The sequence below is a fragment of the Grammomys surdaster genome, unplaced genomic scaffold (genome assembly GCF_004785775.1).
Source record: "Grammomys surdaster isolate TR1022 unplaced genomic scaffold, NIH_TR_1.0 126028, whole genome shotgun sequence".
Taxonomy (NCBI): Eukaryota; Metazoa; Chordata; class Mammalia; order Rodentia; family Muridae; genus Grammomys; species Grammomys surdaster.
In genome coordinates this window covers 3,242,896-3,264,291 of record NW_021620841.1, presented here as the reverse complement: position 1 = coordinate 3,264,291, position 21,396 = coordinate 3,242,896, and the positions used below count along the sequence as shown (strand labels likewise).

Genomic DNA, 21,396 nt, shown 5'->3' with positions numbered 1-21,396 from the left:
AAGGAAGGAAGGAAGGAAGGAAGGAAGGAAGGAAGGAAGGAAGGAAGAAAAGTAACCTATTCCTGGTCCTAGGCATCTTATTTGATATCATATAATTTCTAGTTTGGCCTGTCTCTCCCATTATAAGGCAATGCCATTTAAATTTGTAAAAATTTTCTTTCTACTAATTTTAGGAAGCTTCTCCATTATTAGATTTCCACCATTTTTCTGTCTTTAGCCTCTTGTCCCTGACCAGAGACAGGATAAAACACCATTGTTCTATGTTACCATTATGAAGTAAAGGGAAGCTCACACAATGTATGGAGACCTTGATGTCCTACAGATGAAGGAAGAGGATGTCTCCAAGTTCCTTATTACAGAAACCCACTTATATGGCACCAACTTTGACTTCTAGATGGAGCACTACGTCTACAAAATAAAAATGATGTTATCTAGTTCGCAAATCTGAAGAGAACTTGGGAGAAGTCATTCATTGCCCAAGGTCAAGCCATTCTTGCTGTTGATAACCCTGCTGATCTCCACAAACACTGGTCAGAGATCTGGGCTGAGGTTTACTGCTGCCACGGGAGCCATTCCAGTTCCATTCCCAGCCATTCCCAGCTTCATGCCTGGGACCTACACTAACCGAATTCAAGCAGCCTTCAGAAAGCCAAGGCTTCAAGTGGTGACTGATCCTAGGCCTGAACATGGCTCTGTCACACAGGCCTATTATGTCAACCTGCCCACCATTTCTCTGTGTAACACACTCTCCTTTGTGCCATGTTTGGCCATTGCCATTCCAGACAACAACAAGGTGGCTCATTCAGTGGATCTAAGGTGGTGGATGTTGGTCCATGTCATTCTCTGCATCTATGACATGATCTCCTTGAGTACCCATGGGATGCTATGCCTCATCTCTAACACTACAGGCATCTGGGAGGGACTGAGAAGGAAAGCAAGATGCTGCTGAGCTTATATCCAAGGAGGACTATCAGGGTAAATGGACTGCATTAGTTCCTATGCTCACTGATGCTCAGCCAGAGGCAGCAAACTGATCCGAGGGAACCGACTGACCAGCAGCTCCCACTGCACAGACCGTTCACTGGGTTGGAACTACCTGTGTGTGGTCCTGAGCAGCACTGAAGACTCTTGAGTAAAGAAAAATAAGGTAGAAGGAAAATAAAGTTTTTATAAGGTAGGGGGGGAAAGCCTTTAGACTTACTTAGCCTTCTCTTACTTTATCCTGCCCTCTCATCCCTGACATCTTTAATCCTCCTACTCTGATTTTCCTATTTATCCCTTTATAATAACTCTAATACCCTCTCTACACTGGTCCCTTTTGGTCTACCTAATATCTATAGATATTTTAAATGAATCACATATCTGAATCTTAAAAGAAAATATCCACATGTGAGAGGAAACTGTTTTTGTCTTTCGGAATCTGTGTTACCTCACTTCGGATGATTTTTTTTTCTAGCTCCATTTACCTGCAAATTTCATTTTTCTTAACAGCTGAATAACGTTTCATCGTGTAAATGTACCAAATTTGCATTATCTATTCATCAGTTGATGGGCATTTAGGCTATTTCCATTTTCGGGCTATTATGAAAAGGATAGTAATGGACTTAGATGAGCAAGCATCTCTGTAGTAATATATCTTTCAGTATATGTCCAAGCGTAGTATAGCTGGATCTTGCAGTAGAGACGTTTTCAGCCTTTTGAAGATCCTTCAGACTGATTTCATACTCTTCTGTACTCTCACCAGCAATGAACAGGGCTGTCACTTTGTCATTTGTTTTATTGGTCTTGGTTATTCTGACTGGGAAAAGATGTACTCTCAGAGTAGTTTTAATTTTCATTTCCCTGATGACTAAAGAGGTTCAACGTGTCTTTGAGTGTTTCTTAGCATTTGTGCTTCCTATTTGGAGAACTCACTGTTTAGTTCTATATTCTATTTCTAATTGGGTTATTGGTTTCTTAATATTCAGTTTTTGACTTCTTTACAATTTCTAGATATTTACCCTCTGTCAGATATGTAATTGGTAAAAACGCTTCTCCATTGTAGAGGATGACTCTTCTTGAATGATGGTATTCTTTGATGTTCATAAGGTTTACATTTTTATCTTTGTAAGGATCCATTTACTAATTGCTAGTTATATACATAATATGTATAATATAACCTGTAATATATACATTATGTATTCCACATATAATTTATAATACCTATATTATTAGGCTCCTCTTCCAAAAGTCCTTTTGTGTGTCAATGAGTTCAATCCTATTCAATGCTTTCCCTTCTGTCTTATTCAGGCATCTGGTCTTACTTTGTAGTTACTAGTCCATTTGGAGTTGAATTTTGTACAGAGTAATAGATGTAGATCTAAACCAGTCTTTTACATGTGGCTATTCATATAAATCACTGCCCTCTAAATTGCAGGCTATTGCCAATGTTATTGATTACAATCTCCAATCTAATGGTAAGACACTACTGATGTTTCAACAAACATAGAGAAATTGAGTTGGTGTTCAACAATAATCTCCACCACTCCTGACTAGCATTTAGCATTTAAAGGTAACATATATGCTACCAGAAGAAATACTATAGAAACTATAATACTGACCTTCCCACAAGTACAGTTGTGGCACAAATATTATAGGAATTACTAACCACTCTTTATTGAATATAAGAACTGCTCCATAAGATAAAACCCACACCTGACACTTGACTAGAGACCAAGAATCTGAGACTAGATATGTCATGAGCCTAGGATAATATATCATATTATACTATTATTATATATATATTATATTATTATATATATTATATACTTATTGAACAATGCCTCACTCAATGCACATCAGAAAAGTTTCTTCTTGCAGTTGCAGTAGAGGATAATTTACACAGAAATCCACAAATGGACAGAAGATATTACAGTACTCACTGCTAAATGAAATGCCCTTACTGTACCCCTACCTAAAGGCTTAGGGATTCAGGTGGAAAAGGAGGAAGACTCATTGTAGACACCAGAGGTGGTGCAAGAGGATAACAAATAGCATTTAGTAAAGGCAAGAGGACCAATGCGGACAAGCATTCACAGATACTGTGGCTGCATGCAGGAAACTTACACCTGCCCAAGTTAGACAAATTCCCAACATGGAGAAGAGGAAGTGAGAACAAAGTGTCATCCCTAAACAAGAAGTTATTTTAATTCATAGTTGTTGGGAGAGGGAAAATCAGTTTTTTCAACAGAGCGAGACTGGGTATATCAGTGACACCCCAGGGTAGACCTCATTCTCTGAAATAGTTGGCCAACACAAAATAATACTCTGCGCTTTTTGTGTGCTTGCTGTCTTTTGACTTTTAAGAAAGAGAAAGAGATGAAGTTGGGTGGGGCAAGAAGTGGTAAGAGTTACTGAGAGGAAAATGACTAGGATCAAAACATATTATATGACAATTTGAAATATAAATAAAAATAGATCAGTAAACTTTGGCCACTTCACATCACCATGGGGGAACAAATTACTTTAAATGGGCTCACCAGCTCACACTCAAACGAGAGCAAATATGAAGCCTAGCAAATTTTATACATTACTTACTTGTTAATATCTAATACTTGTTGATATAATTCCAACTGAAACTCATTGTGATGTCACAATGAGTGATTAGGCCAATTACTCATCTCTGTGAGATCTAGGATTTTAAAAGTAAGTTCTCAAGTCTCTTGATTTTATTTCTTTCAGTAGACAGAAACATTGTGGGCATCTTCCAGTTGTTTGTGAGTGAGACTACAATTTCCAGCTCATTACGTCATTCCTAGATCAGCTTTTATTTGAAGGACCATTTTCATTCAATAGCAGACATCATTCAAAATGTTGATGCTAAACTTGTAAAGAAGCAATCTTATCCAGAACTCTACTCTAAATGGTGTGAACTGGGCAGTGCCATGACATGACATGATGATTACATACTGAAAGGTTTGCCTACAACTCCCTAGTGTTTAACTCCATTTCTGAGACTTATATGGAATTTAAGTTTGGGATATATATATATATATATATATATATATATTTATTTAGTACTGGGAAAAATAAAACACTGGTTTGTCTTGTTTTTTTGTTTGTTTGTTTGTTTGTTTGGTCTCCCTTCTCACTTTTTAAATTTAACTAAAAATGTTTATGACTTATTCTCTCTACCTCCAGCTCACTGCCCCACCTGCCACCATCTTTCCCCCATGCTCCCTTCCTTTGTCCTCTGAGCATGTGGAGGGCTCCTCTGGGTATCCTCCTCACACTTTTCCTTCAAGTATCTGAGAGGCTAGGTGCTTCCTCTCCCACTGAGGGCAGACAAGACAGCCCAGGTGGAAGAACACATCCCACGGACAGGCAACAACTTTTGTGATAGCCCAGGTAGGTCAGGCTGCACATCTGCAACATATGAGCAGGGAGGCCTAGGTCCAGCCCATGTATAATCTTTGGTTGGTGGTTCAGACTCTGAGAGCCCCAAGGGTCTAGGTTAGTTGTCCCCTTTCTCTTTCATGAAAGCCCTTCACATTAGAGAAACATGGTAAGAATTCACAGTTGTTTGAACTCATCAGAAAAGAGAGGAAGAGAGAAGTGATCAGAACCGCCAACAGCTGCGTGTCCCAGTTCCCTCTCACAGTCTTTCCTTGCTCATTTTCTGAAAAATCATTTTTAAAAAGCCATAATCCTTGTGGTTGTCCCCTGGGCCCTTCAAGGTACCTCAGCTGTGGTCTCCTCTGGCTCTCTGTCTTAAATAGCATAATTATAGATATCTACTTGGCCTTCTACATGTCTTTCCTAAAATGTGGCTTCCTTAGGGAGGTCTCTACTCATTGTTCCATTGGCAGCTACCCCTAGCTCTCTCAGGAGTCTGATGATCTTTAAACAAAGCATGTGCACTTACATTTAATTACAAGTTTTCATTCTTCTAATATTAAATAATGAGAAGGTAGTGTCTTCTTTTATTTACAGCTCTGATCTATCATCTAATTGAGAGTGAGTGAGAGAGTAGTGGGAGAAGGGAGATCAGACACAGTTTCTATTTTGGTAGAAACATTTTGAAGTGGAAGAACAGTTTTTAAGGGATATAATTTTGAACTTATACTGAAGTCTGGGCACATAGCCTGCTGTAATTGGGTGTGGAAAGTTTTCTTGCAGTAAATTACACATGTGCTTATGAGCTGTTTTGGAATATTTTTGCTAGAAATTGCAAAATAAAAGTGTTTTAAGAGGAAAGACATTTTTATAATTCATCCCAAAACACATGATAAAGGTGTAAAGAGTCTTGTGTACTTGGTCCAAAAGGAAATTACTCTGTAATTATTTTATAAAAACACATAGTATACAACTATAAAGAAAAAATGGACTGAGTTATTAAAAAAGCCAAGAAGTGGTCAGTAACCCTGATAATTTTTCATGATTTCATTTATTAGCTATATGACGTCTGGTTAACTGTGTGTTACCTCTGAGCCTCAATTTCCTAACCTATAAATGGAAAAACAATGTAGTAAAATCTGCTTTGAGTTTATATCTTTAGCCATGTTTTCTTTCTGAATGCATTTATTTTCACAGGTATCCTACCATATGTCTATATTTATATATGGTCATTTATTTTCCCCTTTGTTTAACAAACTGCTTAGAATGTAAGTTCTATAAGGAGTAAAATCTATGTTTTTCAATATAAATATTAAGCCAGGGTTGATTAGTTGCTTAGTAAATACGATGTAAGCAAATGGAAGTCATGAAGTTTTTTCTGATCCAGTGATGGTAAACTTTCATACACAATCATTTAAAGAGAAGAGACACTATTGTTACCATGTCTAAACCATTATCTTCATTATCAAGTCCATTCTACAAGTCTCTTTAGTTTGCCACAATGGAGACTGCCATCTTCTAGATTTACTCCCTCAGCTTCACATTTAGTGAAATAATACATTTCTAATGATTTTTCATAACAGGTCTCTAAGCTGGCTGGTGTCTTGGTCAAGCAGGGTGTCAAGAAAGGTGATACTGTGGTCATCTATATGCCCATGATCCCACAAGCAATGTACACTATGCTGGCGTGTGCAAGGATAGGAGCAATCCACAGTCTCATATTTGGAGGATTTGCATCCAGAGAATTAAGTACACGCATTGACCACGCGAAGGTAAGTGCTTTCTTCAGGACGAAGTTGTTCAGCTGCCTATAGCATACCACTTAACTCTGGAGGACTTATTTAAGCATTATTTTACTATTTGGTTTTACTTTAAAATGGGATACTCAGATTTAGTCTTCTTTTTCAATCTTTCTTTTTTATTCCTTTCTTTTTTCTTTCCTTCTCTCCTTTCTTCCTTTATTTTTCTCTTTTATTTTTTTTCATTTCTTCTTTCCTTTCTTCCTTTATTTTTCTCTTTTGTTCTTCTTCCTTTCTTTCTTGCTTGTATTTATCTACTCATCGTACACTAATTTTGGAGTTAGCACCATATCAAACACATCCTGCTAGGTGCTTAGAGGAATATAACATAGGAGATAAAGCATGTGCCTTCCATGTTATCTTATTATGTACTGAAATATATATATATATGACACCTGAGAAAAACAGGTGATAAGTTATTTCCTCCCTAGACATTTCTAAGTCACTGATACTTTTCTTAGAATGATTATCATAGAGACAATGACAATTATCATATGACAATAAATGATTATCATAGAGACTGGCAGGTAGCTACAGGTTTTAGAGGGAACATTTGGGAGACTGGTGTCATGTGATTAAATTTGGATGCTAAGATAACAAATTTTTTAAACCTATTGTGAAAGGTTCTAGAGGTTTAACCTTAAATCCTCCAGTATATGATTTTTGGCTTATATGAATGAAAAAAATTGGCTCTTCATTTCATGAACTTAACATTTGTCACTACACATTTTTCTGGGAGCTGCCACACAGTAAATATTTTAGAATTTGTATATGCCACCTTGTTTCCAGTGCAGCCGTTCAGCTGCTAGTGTAGCACCGAAGTAGCCACAGAGAAGGATGAAGATGTCTGTGTCGCAGTAAAACTTGACAAAAAAATATAGCATATGCTTTTAATTTAGAAGTAGGGCAGCTGAAGAGGAATTCTTGGAAAATGGAAATATTTAAGTGGAATCTTGACTGTGATATCTTGGTTAACCAGCATGAGACAATGAGATATTCAAACAATCCAAACCAACATCCAGAGGCAAGAAGGAAGAAGAGTAACTCAGGAGAGAGTATGCATATTAGTGTGTCAAGAAATAGGAGAGAGCTCCCCAAATTGGATTCCACTGAACCTTCAGAAATAACAGTGAAACCTATAGAGCAGGCAAGTATTGTATTTCAGGTGATGTTAGAAGACAGCCTTGTGGTGAGGGATACTCTGGTAGCTTGAGCAAGGATCTTTGATACATATCCTATTTGTTAAGCTGTTGTGCATATGTAAGGGAAATGGTGTTGGGAAGATCAAGGAAGAAAGGAGGAGATGGCTTACCTTACATTCACACAAGCCCCTCATGAGACACTCCTGGGAGGACTAGGTGTTAGTGTATTAGACATTGGGAAGCAGGCATGGTGTAAGGCTGTATATCTTGTTTTTCATCTGAAAACCAATTAGTTATTAGAACTGGGATATAATTTTGTGAATTAAGTACCTGAGTTTGTTGCGTTTTGTTGTTTGTTTGCTTGTTCTTCTTTTATAAAAACATATTGAGTTAAGACTCATCGACACACAAACAGCAACAGCAACAATAAAAAGACCATAAAGGAATTATCAGTCACTGTAATTCCTTGTAAAATAGAAGGAAAAAAATTGAGAAGGCTGTAGACTTCAGTTTTCTGAAACCAATATCCTGAATACCATTTTGACACATGCCATGGATGCATTACTCGCTTTAATGAAATCTTTATAACATACAAGAAAATTAATATACAAAGTCTGTTTGTGCTATATCATTGGAGGAGTTTCGTTAACAGCACACATACATGCATACTTAACCTTACTAATGGATATAGGGCACAGTGCATGCTATTACATGCAAAGCCATTCATCATGTCAAATTTAAATAAGTTCATGAGTTGAAATGCCATTTTCATATATGATTTAAAAAGTAGGATAAAAATTACTTTGACCAATAAACATGGAAAGTGTGCATTCTGGGAAGTCAGTCCAAACAGTCAGCCTGAACATCATAAAACCCAGTAAACTGATAATAGAAATGTGAAAGGGTTATTTCCCAGAGGAAGAGTCTAATTTTGACTTAATTTAATTGTTCACATGTCGTAAATTTACATGTGTCCTTTATTCATTGTATTGCTTACTTTCATTTGTTCCAAATTCTAATTTTAGAAAATGCTATCAGGTACTCTGCTCACTAACATTAAAAAGAATGTGAACTAAATTAAAATATGTATCACTCCAATTTAATAAGTTGAATCAAGACTTGTTTCTATTTTCTATCTCCATGCTTTTTCCAAAAAAAAAAAATGTCAGTTTACTATAGTGGGATAGAAGTGTTCTGAAGTCAGACAAAGCCAGCTTCCTGTACCTCCACCACCTCTAACCTGAGGCAAGCTTTATAACTAAACTACAATGAGCTTCTGCTCCATGAATATTGTGACATTCAAAATGCCCCACTGATTGCATTGAGCATATATTTGACATAGTCCAAACCTTCCCGAAATGGCCTATATTGTAACCAGAAGTCAGAATTCAAGAACAGATGCAATACCATGGAATGACTGTTTCCTGATTATCTATTACCCGGCAGCTTGTCTTGGAACAAAAGACAAACAAAAATAAGGGTGGACTTGTTTCTATAAACTATTGAAAATTTTGGTTTACATTCAGGGTTGCTATAGCTGTAGTAAGCACTCTGTTAGGGATATGAGACACAAAGATATTTGACATCCAAATGTTTAGTTGGAGTGCTTACTGTGTTAGGAGGTGAAGGGATGTGTGGACTGTGGCTCTATATCTGAGGCATACCTAGCATGTTGCAAAGGAAGAAGATGAACATGGACATTACAGGGATACCTTTCTATTACAGCAAATATGTAAAGGAGTCTTCCTAAAGGACAGGAGGAAGTCCTGAACTTGTGAGATCTATACAAGTTATTTGGCAGAAAAATAATCTAAGGCAGGTCTAGTGGGCCACCCCTTTAATCTCTGCAATCAGGAGAGAAAGGCAGACAGATCTCTGAGTTTGAGGGGGTCTTGCTCGACAAAGTGAGTTCCAGGACAGCTAGAGCTACATCGTGAGGCCCTGTCTCAAAATAATTATAATGACAATAATTATTATAATAACAATAATATAAGACTACATAGTATGTGCTAGCACAATTATGTATTAAGAATGAGGAAAGAATCAGTAAAATCTAGTAAGTTTTGGATTGCCTACTTTGTAGGATTTAGGAGGTAACGCTCTTACAGAAAACCTGATTTGTGATTTCTGCTTGGTTCCCTCTTGCCACTTATACTCCCATAAACAAAAAAAACCTCTCTCTCTGTCTCTGTCTCCCTCTCCCTCTCCCCTCCTCTTTCCCTCTCCCCTTTACTTTTACCTCACCCCCACCCACCATGTGTGTGTGTGTGTGTGTGCCTGTGTGTATCTGTGTGTGTCAGCATGCATGCATGTGCCTGTCTTTCTGTGTCTGTGTATGCATGTGGGTACATTTGGGTGTGTACGTATGCATATACTTGTATCTGTATGCATATAACAGAGCATTTTACTGGATGACAGGTGCTTTACTTGGCTTAATGAATACTCTGAAAGGTATTTTATATAGTTCATATTTATGAGCCCTAAGTATCATGGAATGTATAATTTTGAGCAGGGGAGATTTATGTATAAGCAGTTAGACTTATAAACATTTACACAAAGGACTTGGTGGTTTTTTAGGCCATTTGTTTAATAGCAAATAGAAACCAACCATTTCTTTCAAAACATTAAACTGACAGTCTACACTGAAATATTGTGTCATCGCCTTTGCTATGATTGTTAAAGCTTTCCTTTTTTTCCTTCCCATTTTAGCCTAAGCTGATTGTTACAGCATCATTCGGCATCGAACCAGGAAGGAAGGTCGAGTACATCCCACTTCTAGAAGAAGCTCTAAAAATAGGACAGCACCGACCAGACAGAATTCTCATTTACAACCGTCCAAATATGGTAACTTGAAGCTTTAATTTCTTCCTTCTGATGGGATTGTGCCAAAGATAATTTTAGTTTTAGACTTTTGAAAACTACAGTTGAGTCATAAACTGTTAAATAGCCTGAATATAATTGCAATTATGGGAGGGAATAGAACATGATAGTGTGTGTGTGGAGATGTAGGTATAAATAACTAGTAACGAGGCATACAAATGCAGGTGAGATCAATGTTTTGGGCTCGTGTATGGTTCTCCTGAGCTGTCGTTTATTACTTCACTAGTAAATAGTAACTATCTACTATTTGGTTTTCAAGATAATGTGGAAATCTTTTTCAAGATTCTAGTAGAATTAAAAAAAAAACCCTATTCCCAGAACTGTGTGAGCTAGAGAGAGTTGTACTTCCTATTTGAGGAAGAGGAATCAATGTATGGTAAGATGAAGGACCCTGCCTAGCATTCCTGATTTGGCCTCAAGCACTTTGCTCTGTATGTGTCTTCTTAAACCTTCCATTGCATGACCTGTTAGAAAAGTCTGATTAGTTTATATGCAAAATATCTTTTAATAGTTAAGGAATGATTTTTTTCAGCCAGAGATACATTATCCTCAGAAAATTAAAATTTGCCTATTCTACGCAGATAAATTGTTCTATAATCCATGGACGATGGAAGATTATAATAATAAAAATATTCCTTGTAACTTTGACCTGATGCTCACCTTATATGTATTCACGGTCAGTTCTCTAGCTACGTACCAAAGGACTAAGTTAAGTTGTTAACTTTTTAAAAGCAAATTATTATTCTTTTTGCCAATGATAAATTACAAAATCACAAACATCCACGTGCCCCTTTGGTAGACCTCTTGAGATCTTTTCAGCAGAAGGTACTTCATTGACATGCTTTGAGACTAGCCTGCTAAGACTGTGTCATTTTGATGAGTCTATAATAAGAATCATTGCCACATTAAATTCTCTCGTGGAGTTTCAGTGTCTCGGTGCATGAACTGCTACACTCCGTGAATTTAATGTCGTTACTATCTCAGAGAAGAATGCTCAGTTTCTTTCGAGCATATATATTTTTAAAGGATGCTTTGTTGCCATTTAAATCAAGGAACACAGAGTCAGCAGCTCATCAATCTAGGCAAGGGAAGGGCAGGAGAATGGCAGAAACACGGCCATGGAAGTGTTTGAGTCTTTACTAGTTACCTGTAGATGTGAATTTCCTTAGGCTTTGTGAAGGTCTTATGTTAGCCTAGGAGCAAGGTTAAGTGCTTTCAAGTACCTTTGTCCACTTAGTTCCACAGGTCGATTGGTTGGGTCTTATAACTGGTTCCATTTTACTACTGAAGAAACAAGAGTCACGAATCAGCAAATACCCACAGTCTCATTAAGTGACAAGGCAATGTTCAAAGTCTGGTTTGATAACTTTTAAACAATGAGATATATGTTATATCTTCTGGCCCACACTCATATCATGTTTAGATATAAAATCTCTTTATTAACATTTTAATATGATTCTCTTCTTTCGATAGAATTGTTTTAGCTCCTTATCCCATATGACTCTTTCACCCCACCCCCTTTTCCCATTCTCTACGCCTCTATAAAGATACAGATGAAGGCTTTTCATATATCTTGTCTTTATATGAGATCTATTGTTTAGGCAGTAATTAAACCCAATGGATTGGATTTGTTTTCAATTTAAGAGAAAGACATGATGAGGCTGGGTATTGCATCTTATTAATGAGCATCCACTTTTGCCAAATGAGGTAAAAGTTTGGCTATTATTCCTAAGCCTCAGGCAAACTTTGTCAGAACCAAAGGAACACTACTTATCACCTGGTGTTTTCCCAATACTGGCAGTTCAGAATTCTAATATCTAAGATGAATTGCCTATAGAAATACAAACACACACACACACACACACACACACACACATACACACACACACATACACACATGTATGCATGTTCATTTTATATAGCAAATGTTAATGTTGTTACTTCTCTCTCTATTTCCTCAGATCTTTTTTATTCACACTGACCTAAGTTTTCTAGCCTAAGGAACAACTATTTATTCTAGTGCCCATTTCCTTAGAGGCTTGTAAAAATCAAACATGTTTGTAATCATGACTCAGTTTTCATTTTGCTGTATGATGATTTTTACAGCTCTACAATTAAGATGTTGAAGCTTAGATAGTTTGAAATTGATTACTTTTATCTCATGCATACAAAGAAATGGAAACATGATTTGCTCACAGCTAGCTGTTCTGTTTAAGTGATACCAGCCACTACGTATCCAAGGGAAGCAGGAGAATTCAGCTATGCTTGAAATATAAACTTTACAAATGGTGTTCAGTTCAGATTCTTATCTACAAGTGAATATATCCAGACATATTGTATTTGAGATACTGGCTTCATGCATAATTTTGTAAATGTGAATATTTAAATGTGTATTTATAGCCTGTTAATAGTAGGGATCCTAGAAAACTGAAAGTTTAATTTTTTATTTTTAATTTTTTTTATGAATGCTCTAGAGCCTGTTAGAATAGCCCAGACATTACCCTGATAAAGTCAATAGTTGCATACATGTCTGGCTGTGTTGCTCATTTACTCTACTGAACTTTGCGTATTGGGTTCTGTTTACATATTTGTTAAGTATAAACATGCTGATATACCAGGTGCATGTCTTTAATCCCAGAACTCCTCAGGCAGAGGCAGGCAAATCTCTCTGGTTTTTGAGCCAAGTCTATAGAAGAAGTTCCAGGCTGGCAAAAGATGCATAGTTTGACCATGTCTCCAAGCTAAACCAAACCAAACCAAACCAAACTCAAAACAAAGAACAACAACAACTTTTTCCCTAGTAAGGAACTGGCTATTTCAAGAAGTAGCCAGCGTAGTCTCTTACCTCCATAAATATATTTTTCCATTAGAGCAACTTTTCCACCAGCCCACTCCTTACTCTTCACCTTTCTTCCCTCTTAATGGCTGTTTACATTTGTTTAAAGTCGTATTTATTCATGACATGGATGTTACCACAAAATTTGTACCAATAAACTCTTGTTCTTAAGGAAAGAAAAATGACTTTTTTTTTTTTTTTACTAAATTAATGACTGAAACATTTGACTCTGTCATATACTCTCTTTAATTTTAAAAATTGGTTTCCCTCTTGAAAAAACACAAGTGGAACTCATCCTTATCCTGAAGGTGAATTAAATTGCCCCATTAGAAAGGCAGCTGTAGTGTTACACTCAAATCTCTCTATATAAAGAATATTTGAATGTATTAGGTGATATTTCCTGGTAAGGACAGAGGATTCAAATTAAAAATTCAAGCTGGAACTTAGTTTTTCCAGTTACTTGTGCATATTCATATTTTGGACTGTATCTTTGAGTTAACTAAAGTACTTAAGGGTAGCTCTAGAGTTTAGTAACAGCATATGAGAGAGAAACTGACATCAAACCACTGGATTATGTAAAAGGGTAGCTTATCTTAAAAAACTACTTTAACTTATAACTTTGAGATTTATCCATAAATCCAACGTTTAGTGTCATGAAAGCATACCTTTCTAATGGATGCTCCAACTTGAAGATTAAGCTCCTCCTTTATTCTTCTGTAACTTCGACTCCTATTTACTGTGCATGTCTCAACATTTTTTTGCTGTGTAGGAGAAAGTTCCTCTGAGGTCAGGTCGTGATCTTGATTGGGAAGAAGAAATGGCAAAAGCCCAGTCCCACGACTGCGTGCCTGTTCTCTCGGAGCATCCTTTGTATATCCTCTACACATCTGGAACAACTGGACTGCCTAAGGTATACACTACCTTTGCGATATGCACAATGGTAGTTTTACATTGCAGGGTGTCTCTCTGATTAGGAAGTGAAAATGTTTGCAGATTATAGATTAATACTTAAACAGAATTCCATCATTCCTTAAATTAATTTTGCACAAGTATTTTTAATGGGAAAAACTTTTACCATCTTCATTCAAAATTCTCAGCAGTCAGCAATAAATACTTGCTTTGGTAAGCTGATAAAATTGATATTCAGTAAAGTGAATACTGATTGGTTTAATGATATTTTGTAACATATATCACTTATTAGTGAAAAATAATTTACTAACATGAATTAGAGGCATTATACTTGAATTGAAAGTAAGAGATATATTGGAAAAATATTTTTATTCTTTGAAGTGGAGGTTTACATTCTATAGATTATGACATGGACTTTTTCCATGTATTTACATTGTATGTGCATGTATGTATATAAAGGGTGACCCTGTATGCCATAGCATGCTTGTGAAAGTTAGAGGACAGGAGATGAGAGTCGGTTCTCTCTTTTAGTTATGTGGGTTATAGTGATCAAAATCAGGACATCATACTGAATGGCAAGTACTTGGACCTTCTGAGCCATCCTTCCGGCCTTGGAATACACCTTTGACCACCTTTGATCATTCAAAATCTTGTTATAAATGTGAAGTCTACACAACTTGAGTCAGAGACAATTTATCCAGACCATTCAATTATTTGATTTATAAGAAGGAGGTACTTGACATCCTTTCATCCATCTCTCATGAAAGGTGGTTTTGCAAAGCAAAAAAAGGGATAGCATCAAGATTCATGAATGGTGTCAACATTCATGAATAGTGTCAACAAATAGTATGTTAGGGATAGATCCTGCATACAACTTCGTATTTTTCTTGTTTATCTTCATTAGATGGTTCAATATTCATTAAATCAGGTTTTTACAGGACCAACCTTTCAAAATTCTATACATCTCTTAGTAGCATATCTTTATTATCCTTAGGTATTTAGAGCCACAAAGTTTGGAAAATGTAATCTCAAGCATACTAAGATAGTGACTCTATTGGATTTACTTTAAAAAGGAAACTTATGTAGTCCAAGAAAGAGTTATGTGTGAGAAGGAAAGCATCTGCTAAGAGAACACATCGTCTTAAAGACATGTTTCATCACATTGTTTTCTTCTATTGTGTTCTGCCCAATAACCTACAGTTCTGCAGTTGATGTCCAATAATCTTTTGTTCTTCTGTTGATTATCTAAATAGGTGTGTGTGCGCATGTAAAATGATATTTGCTTTTATTGAATCATAGTCTAGGACTTGCTTTTTACAACTCCAGTTACCTGAGAAATAGATATTTTCTCATTACTGAAGACCAAGGTTTATTTGTTTAAGTAGTCCAACTGGTTTATTCTCATTTTGTTTTTCTTACTCACAAGTCCCATGCAGTTCAACTGGACATTTCTCCTTGAAATTGCACTGAGTTCAGCAAAGCTATAATTTTATATAAAAGTCTTAATTATGAAAGGAAAACGGTAACATTAAAAATTGCATAAGCTCATTAAACTTAAGAGGCCCATTTCGGCAAACATCCCACTTTAGTTTGTTAAAAGCCTAGGCAATCTACATCTCTGTCTCTGTCTATCTCTCTGTCTCCATCCCCGTCCCCATCCCCATCCCCATCCCCATCTGCATCTCTATCTCTATATCTATCTGTATATCTAACTATGTCATCTATAGCTATAGCTATCACTATCTATCTATCTATCTATCTATCTATCTATCTATCTATCTATCTATCTATCTAAGTAACTAAATAACTATTGCCTTACATTCATACCTTAAATGAAAATAATCTTTTGATTTTTCTTCCATATTCTATCTTTTCCCAATTAATGGACTATCTTGAAGAAAATTTATTTCAATGTTGAAGAAACTCAGTTAAAATATGAGTAATTCACAGTTGTTCTGACCTATGATGGTAGGAACGTACGTGCATGTGAGTAATAGAGAGAGTAGTCACTTTGTGGAGGAGATACACAACAGAGACAAGGAGATATTTTTTTCAGGCTACATGGCTTAGAGTTTTACTTAGAACAGCACCACTGGTTGATAGGAATCCGATTTGGTTCAGAGTTAGGAGTGAGACCGAGAAGAAACCAGGACATTGAATACATGCAAAGGAAGATGGTTTTGATATGGGAAAGGAGGCAGGTGCTGAACATACTGTGTGTGGTGTAGTTTGGGGATATTAATACTAGTACAGTCAGTAATTGGAAATGAGCCTGCTCCCACAAGCTACACTAGGACCTGAATACAAGCCCTTGTATTCATCAGTGTGGAGGTCTGGCTTTCAAATCAGAGAGTGGGTGGATTTTGTAAAATATGACATGTGGTATGCCATTGTGTGATTCTTTTTTCCTGGATAGAGGTGAATAAATATCTCTTTACCACAGATGGGGTACTGTGACACATCAAAGAAATTTTCCCAGTCAATCTTGAGATTTTACTGCTATCGTTTACAGAAGCATAGGTGCGGGGTTTCTCAGGGGAGCATGGTGACTCAGAGGTAGCTGCGTCACCATTCTGATCTTCTCAGCGTGAGATGAAAGTTGTATCCTTGGAAGCTCCCCACCCATTTTCATAGGAACTCTACCAGAGACCTTCCACTTCTCAAGCAATACATTAGTGCTCTTATGCCACCTTAGTGATGGGTGTTACAAATCATTTAACATTCCGGTCTTTCCAAGCTTTGTATGTTCCATTATGTTCCTCTACTTTATGAACCTCATCTCTCTACAATAGAGAATATGTCAATTTGGGGGAAATAGCTACATAGCTCTTTGTCCTCTACCAATTCTCTTGCATTTTTTTTTTCCATTTGCTCTTTCATCATGGTCCCTGAGTCTTGGAGGGTCTGAAATATTTAGTATGGTTATTTTATTTCATTTATGCTGGAGGATTGGGCCATAACACCATGGCAACAGTCACTTATTCTCAGGAGCATGACCTGTTTTGAAATTGCAGTAATCACCATCTACTGGAAAAATAATTTTCCCTTCACAACCAACCAGTGTTTAATGATCTACGTATAAAATTTATTATACGTCCAATATTTAGACAGCAATTAACAGATACTTCACATTCTTAATAAAATAATAGTGATCACTTTCTTTCTGGGTCGTGACCGTCCCAGGCATAGGTTTTTGTCTTGGGCTACAATATTAATAATAAATTCCTCAGTAGAAAGATCCTAAAATTGAATCAGAAAACAGTTGTTTGAACTTATAACAATCATGCCAAAGGACACATACTGGTCTGTCATATTGGTAGTCTAGTATGTATGGTCCATACCAAGCAGAGCAAAAGGTCCATACCATGCACTTTACCCCTGGTGGTGTGCACAGTATCACAAAAGCCATTCAATGGGAAAGGATCTTTCACTGTAATCTCATCCTGATTTGTTCACATCCTATGATCAAAACATGTGATGGACTAGCACTAGGGACCTACATTATAATTCTAAAATAAAATTAAATCAATCAAAAGCCTTTAAAAGTTTATTGGGCTACCTTGTATAGAAATCCATAGGGATATAACCTGTCTCTAGCAAGGAATTCAAGAGAGAGAGAGAGAGAGAGAGAGAGAGAGAGAGAGAGAGAGAGAGAGAGAGAGAGAGAGAGAGACTTGTAGATTTTTCTGTATAGAATACTTTCGTTCAAACTCCTTAAAAGCTGTTTATACTTTCATTACACCTGTTCCCAAACATTCAAATATAGAAGAATATAGTGAAACATAATTTTACACATGTTGGGCAGAGTTTCTCAAGGCCCAGCATTATCTCTTTTATGCCACTGTCCATTGGTCTTAAATGGTTAAAGGAACACAAAAAATAAATATTATCACATTCAATACATTATGGAGATATTCCCATCACTTATATCATTTATTTAATCAAAAGAATGACATTTGCCATTGATGAGATACACTAACCATTCTGCCCTCCATAAGTCACATTTAATTTCCTTCAGTCACCTGTCACTGAGATCTTACTGCTGTACTGCTGCCCCTGCGCATATCCCCAAATCAGACATCCTTGATGGGGTCAGATTGTGTGTATATTTGGATCTGGTTTATGTCAAAGAGGGAGTAGGGCCATGTTCTGTTTTTTGTTTTTTTTTTTTTTTGCCAATGGAGAGGGCTTCCAAGAACTTATCAATAAATTCTGGACAAGTTCCATAACCTTTGACTTTCATTTAGCTACACCTGGCTACTGAAAGGTCCCTGGACAGAGTGGAAACTTCTACACCCAGTATACTGTTTTTGCAAGAGAGAAAATGTAAACCATATACTTTAATCACCAACTCCTAGGACAAGCTTAAAATTAATATTAATATTTAATTAATATTTTATTAATATTCATATTAATAAAATTTTATTAATATCAATATTTTAAAATTAATTTTACTTAGATAATTTCATCACTAGGGTCTCTTATGTATCATTGCCTTAGATTTAAAGCAATCCAGATGTAACTAGCATGGTACCTGGTTTTCTGTTTTCTTCCCTAGGACATCTGGCTGGACCCAGATCTTGCCACATTTTTCCCACTGACTTGGCCTTTGTTTAACTGTTGGTTACCCTTCTCTTTCCCAATTGCGTCAGCACTTTGGATACCTGGTTTACATGCCAGCCTAAATCATTTAGATCTGCTAGAACCTTCTTCATAAAACCCATGTCCCAACATGGCACTTAGCAAAGCTGTCAGAGCCCCATATTAGTTGGTCTTTTTATTGCTGGCACAAAATTCCTGATCCCCCTTCCCCCAAAAACCCAAACCAAAAGAACACACAAAACTAAACTGAACTAAAATATAAAGCTTAAAGATTAGAATTTAATGCATACTTGATGCACAGTTCAAGGCTACCATCCATCATGATAGAGAAGTCAGGAAAGCAAAATTTTAAGGCAGTTAGTTATACTGTATCTATAGTGTGTGTGTGTGTGTGTGTGTGTGTGTGTGCATGTGTGTGCATGTGTGTATGTGTATGTGTGTGTGTTTGTGTGTGGGGGGGAATATGTTGTCAGAAGACAACTGAAGATATTGGTGCTTGTCATCCACTTTGTTGAGATATGTCGCTCATTTACTGTTCTAGATTCCCATAGCTCTACCTCTTACTTCTGTAGGACACTGTGATTACAGCCATACGCTATTTAATAGAACTATCCATGAGTTCTACCTATCTAACCTCAGGTCTTCATGTTTGCATGGCAAATACTTTCCACCACTGAGCCATCACCCCAGCTCTCCAACAGACAACTTTTCAGCCATTAACCTCCACTCCTTGTGCCCTTAAGCTTCCGGTCATATCATTGTGTAAAATAAACTTAGTCCATCATAAAGAAGTTATAGCATTTACCAATACTAATACTGCTGAAGAGTCTACAGACTAAGTCTCTTCGGAAAATCAGAACAATTGCTTGATTTTGAGAGTCTATAAAATTAAAAGTGAAAACATGTTCCATTGTTCCTATATACAATGTCACAGAATAAATAGTCCCATTCTATACAGAAGAATGGGGGCAGAGCAAGGAAAGGCAAACAAAAAAGATTGAAATCCAGTGGGGACAAATTCCAAATCCTGCAGCTCCATGCCTGGCACCTAGAGATTGTGATGGGATCACCTGGGAGGCCTTGACTACCTTTACCCCTGAAGCTCTGCCACCTGAAGCATGTATAGTCTATCCCTTGGGCCAGCTCTATTCTGTGTAACCAACTTTTTGGGGCATCCTCTCCACGTTCTTGACATCTCCAACATCTTCGTATCCCCATTGAAACTTGGACTTCATCATTATTGCTTTACACAGTGACCTCAGGAATGTGCACAGACTACAGCCCTAGTTCACATTGCGTGGTTGCGGTAATCAAGTACCATGTATGTAATGCTGTCTAGATTTTTTGTGGTTTGGAGCTTGAGTTTGTCCTCCTTGAGCCAAGATTGTATTGACATTCACTGGACCTAGGGTCTTTGACAGTTGTTTTTAGCAGGGAAGCCCATCCTATGGTGTACTCTATCTAGGCTCTCTCTTTTCAAATTGATTTCTGTTTTGAATAGATGGAGACTTGCAAGGGTGGAATTTTATCCACGGGAGACCTATTCTGTTATATCAGTGCAGAACAGTTGATTTCTCTTTAATGATACTAAAACAAATACAAGTACTTTAGAAGATGACTTGCTTGCACCTGAATTCATGAATACTGTTTCACTTGAGATTTCTTCTGCCAAACATTAACCTTACTTTTGGATTTAGTCATGCTAAAGTTCTCATGGCACAAGCAGAATGCAACCAGATTATTTCCCAGAACATAACATAGGTGATCTCTGGCTCAGTTTCTGATAGATTTTGGAACCTCATGAATAAGGCCACCGCCATCTGAATTAAGCATGGCATTCTGTCCTTCCAAACTCCCAGCAGATGACATTAGCTTATCAAGTCACCTTTGTGACACTCAATGGATTTTTTAACTAGTATTTCAAACTTTCCAACATTTTTCCTGAAAATCCAGTTCCAAAGGCTTAAGAACCACAGGGTCAAATCCATCACAGCTCCAAACACAGTACAGATTTTCTGGTAGATAATTTTCCTATTGCTTTGATAGAATACTCTATAAATAACTCTATAAGCAAACATTTTTAATATTTCCCTCACAGTTCAAGGGTACACTGAGCTCATTCCCTCTTTATCATACAGACTAAGACCTTAGTCCATGGGAATGGTAACATACACACTTAGGGTGACTCCTCCTATTGAAATTAATCTGATCTAGAAAATCCTTCACAGACCTATCCAGAAGTTGGTGTCTTAGAAAATTAAGAATGTAGACAAGTTGTCAATTGACATTAACTATCACAAAGCCCATGCCAGTCCTTTGGTATCTGATGAATCAACCGTTTTTGTAACTCTCCTAATGAACACAGTTCTCTCCAGCCCAGTGAACTGGAGATCAAACTATGACCTCTCTCATAATTAGTGCTATTAATAATTCCTGTCTTCCTCCATGGTCTTCTGGCCTCTGGTATTTATGGAGAGATCGGTCAGTGATAACCAATGGCTTTTAATGGCTCAATCCAAATGAGCCAGTGTATCATTGACTGATTTTCTTTACCTTGCCTCAGGGTATACAGTTATTTTCTTCTATAAATGAAGCAAAGTTAGGGAACTCCATTTCTCCACCTCCATAGCACTCAGACAGATCCTATTAACCCACATGTCCCACAGTCTTACAAGTCAGTCTGTAAGAGCTGCTTTCATTCTTTATTTTGGAAAATCTTTACTAATTCAGACGACTTTCAAAGACAGACTGTTCCCTGATTATTTCAGTTTTGTGCACTGGACTATTGTCAAACCCTCTATATGCTGAAGGATGGACCTATCACTTCCTTTGTATTAAAGGTCAGACCTAAAGG

General features: G+C 36.9%; 1 protein-coding gene across 2 annotated transcripts in view; it reads left to right on the top strand.

Moving 5' to 3' along the window:
- Acss3 (acyl-CoA synthetase short chain family member 3) overlaps window positions 1-21,396 on the top strand; it is a 163,631-nt gene that overhangs the window by 52,541 nt on the left and 89,694 nt on the right. For both annotated transcript variants that reach the window (XM_028754554.1, XM_028754555.1), the window contains exons 3-5: window positions 5,958-6,146; window positions 10,025-10,159; window positions 13,801-13,941. In XM_028754554.1, coding sequence (XP_028610387.1) covers window positions 5,958-6,146; window positions 10,025-10,159; window positions 13,801-13,941 — 465 coding nt within the window. The remainder of the gene's footprint in view (window positions 1-5,957; window positions 6,147-10,024; window positions 10,160-13,800; window positions 13,942-21,396) is intronic.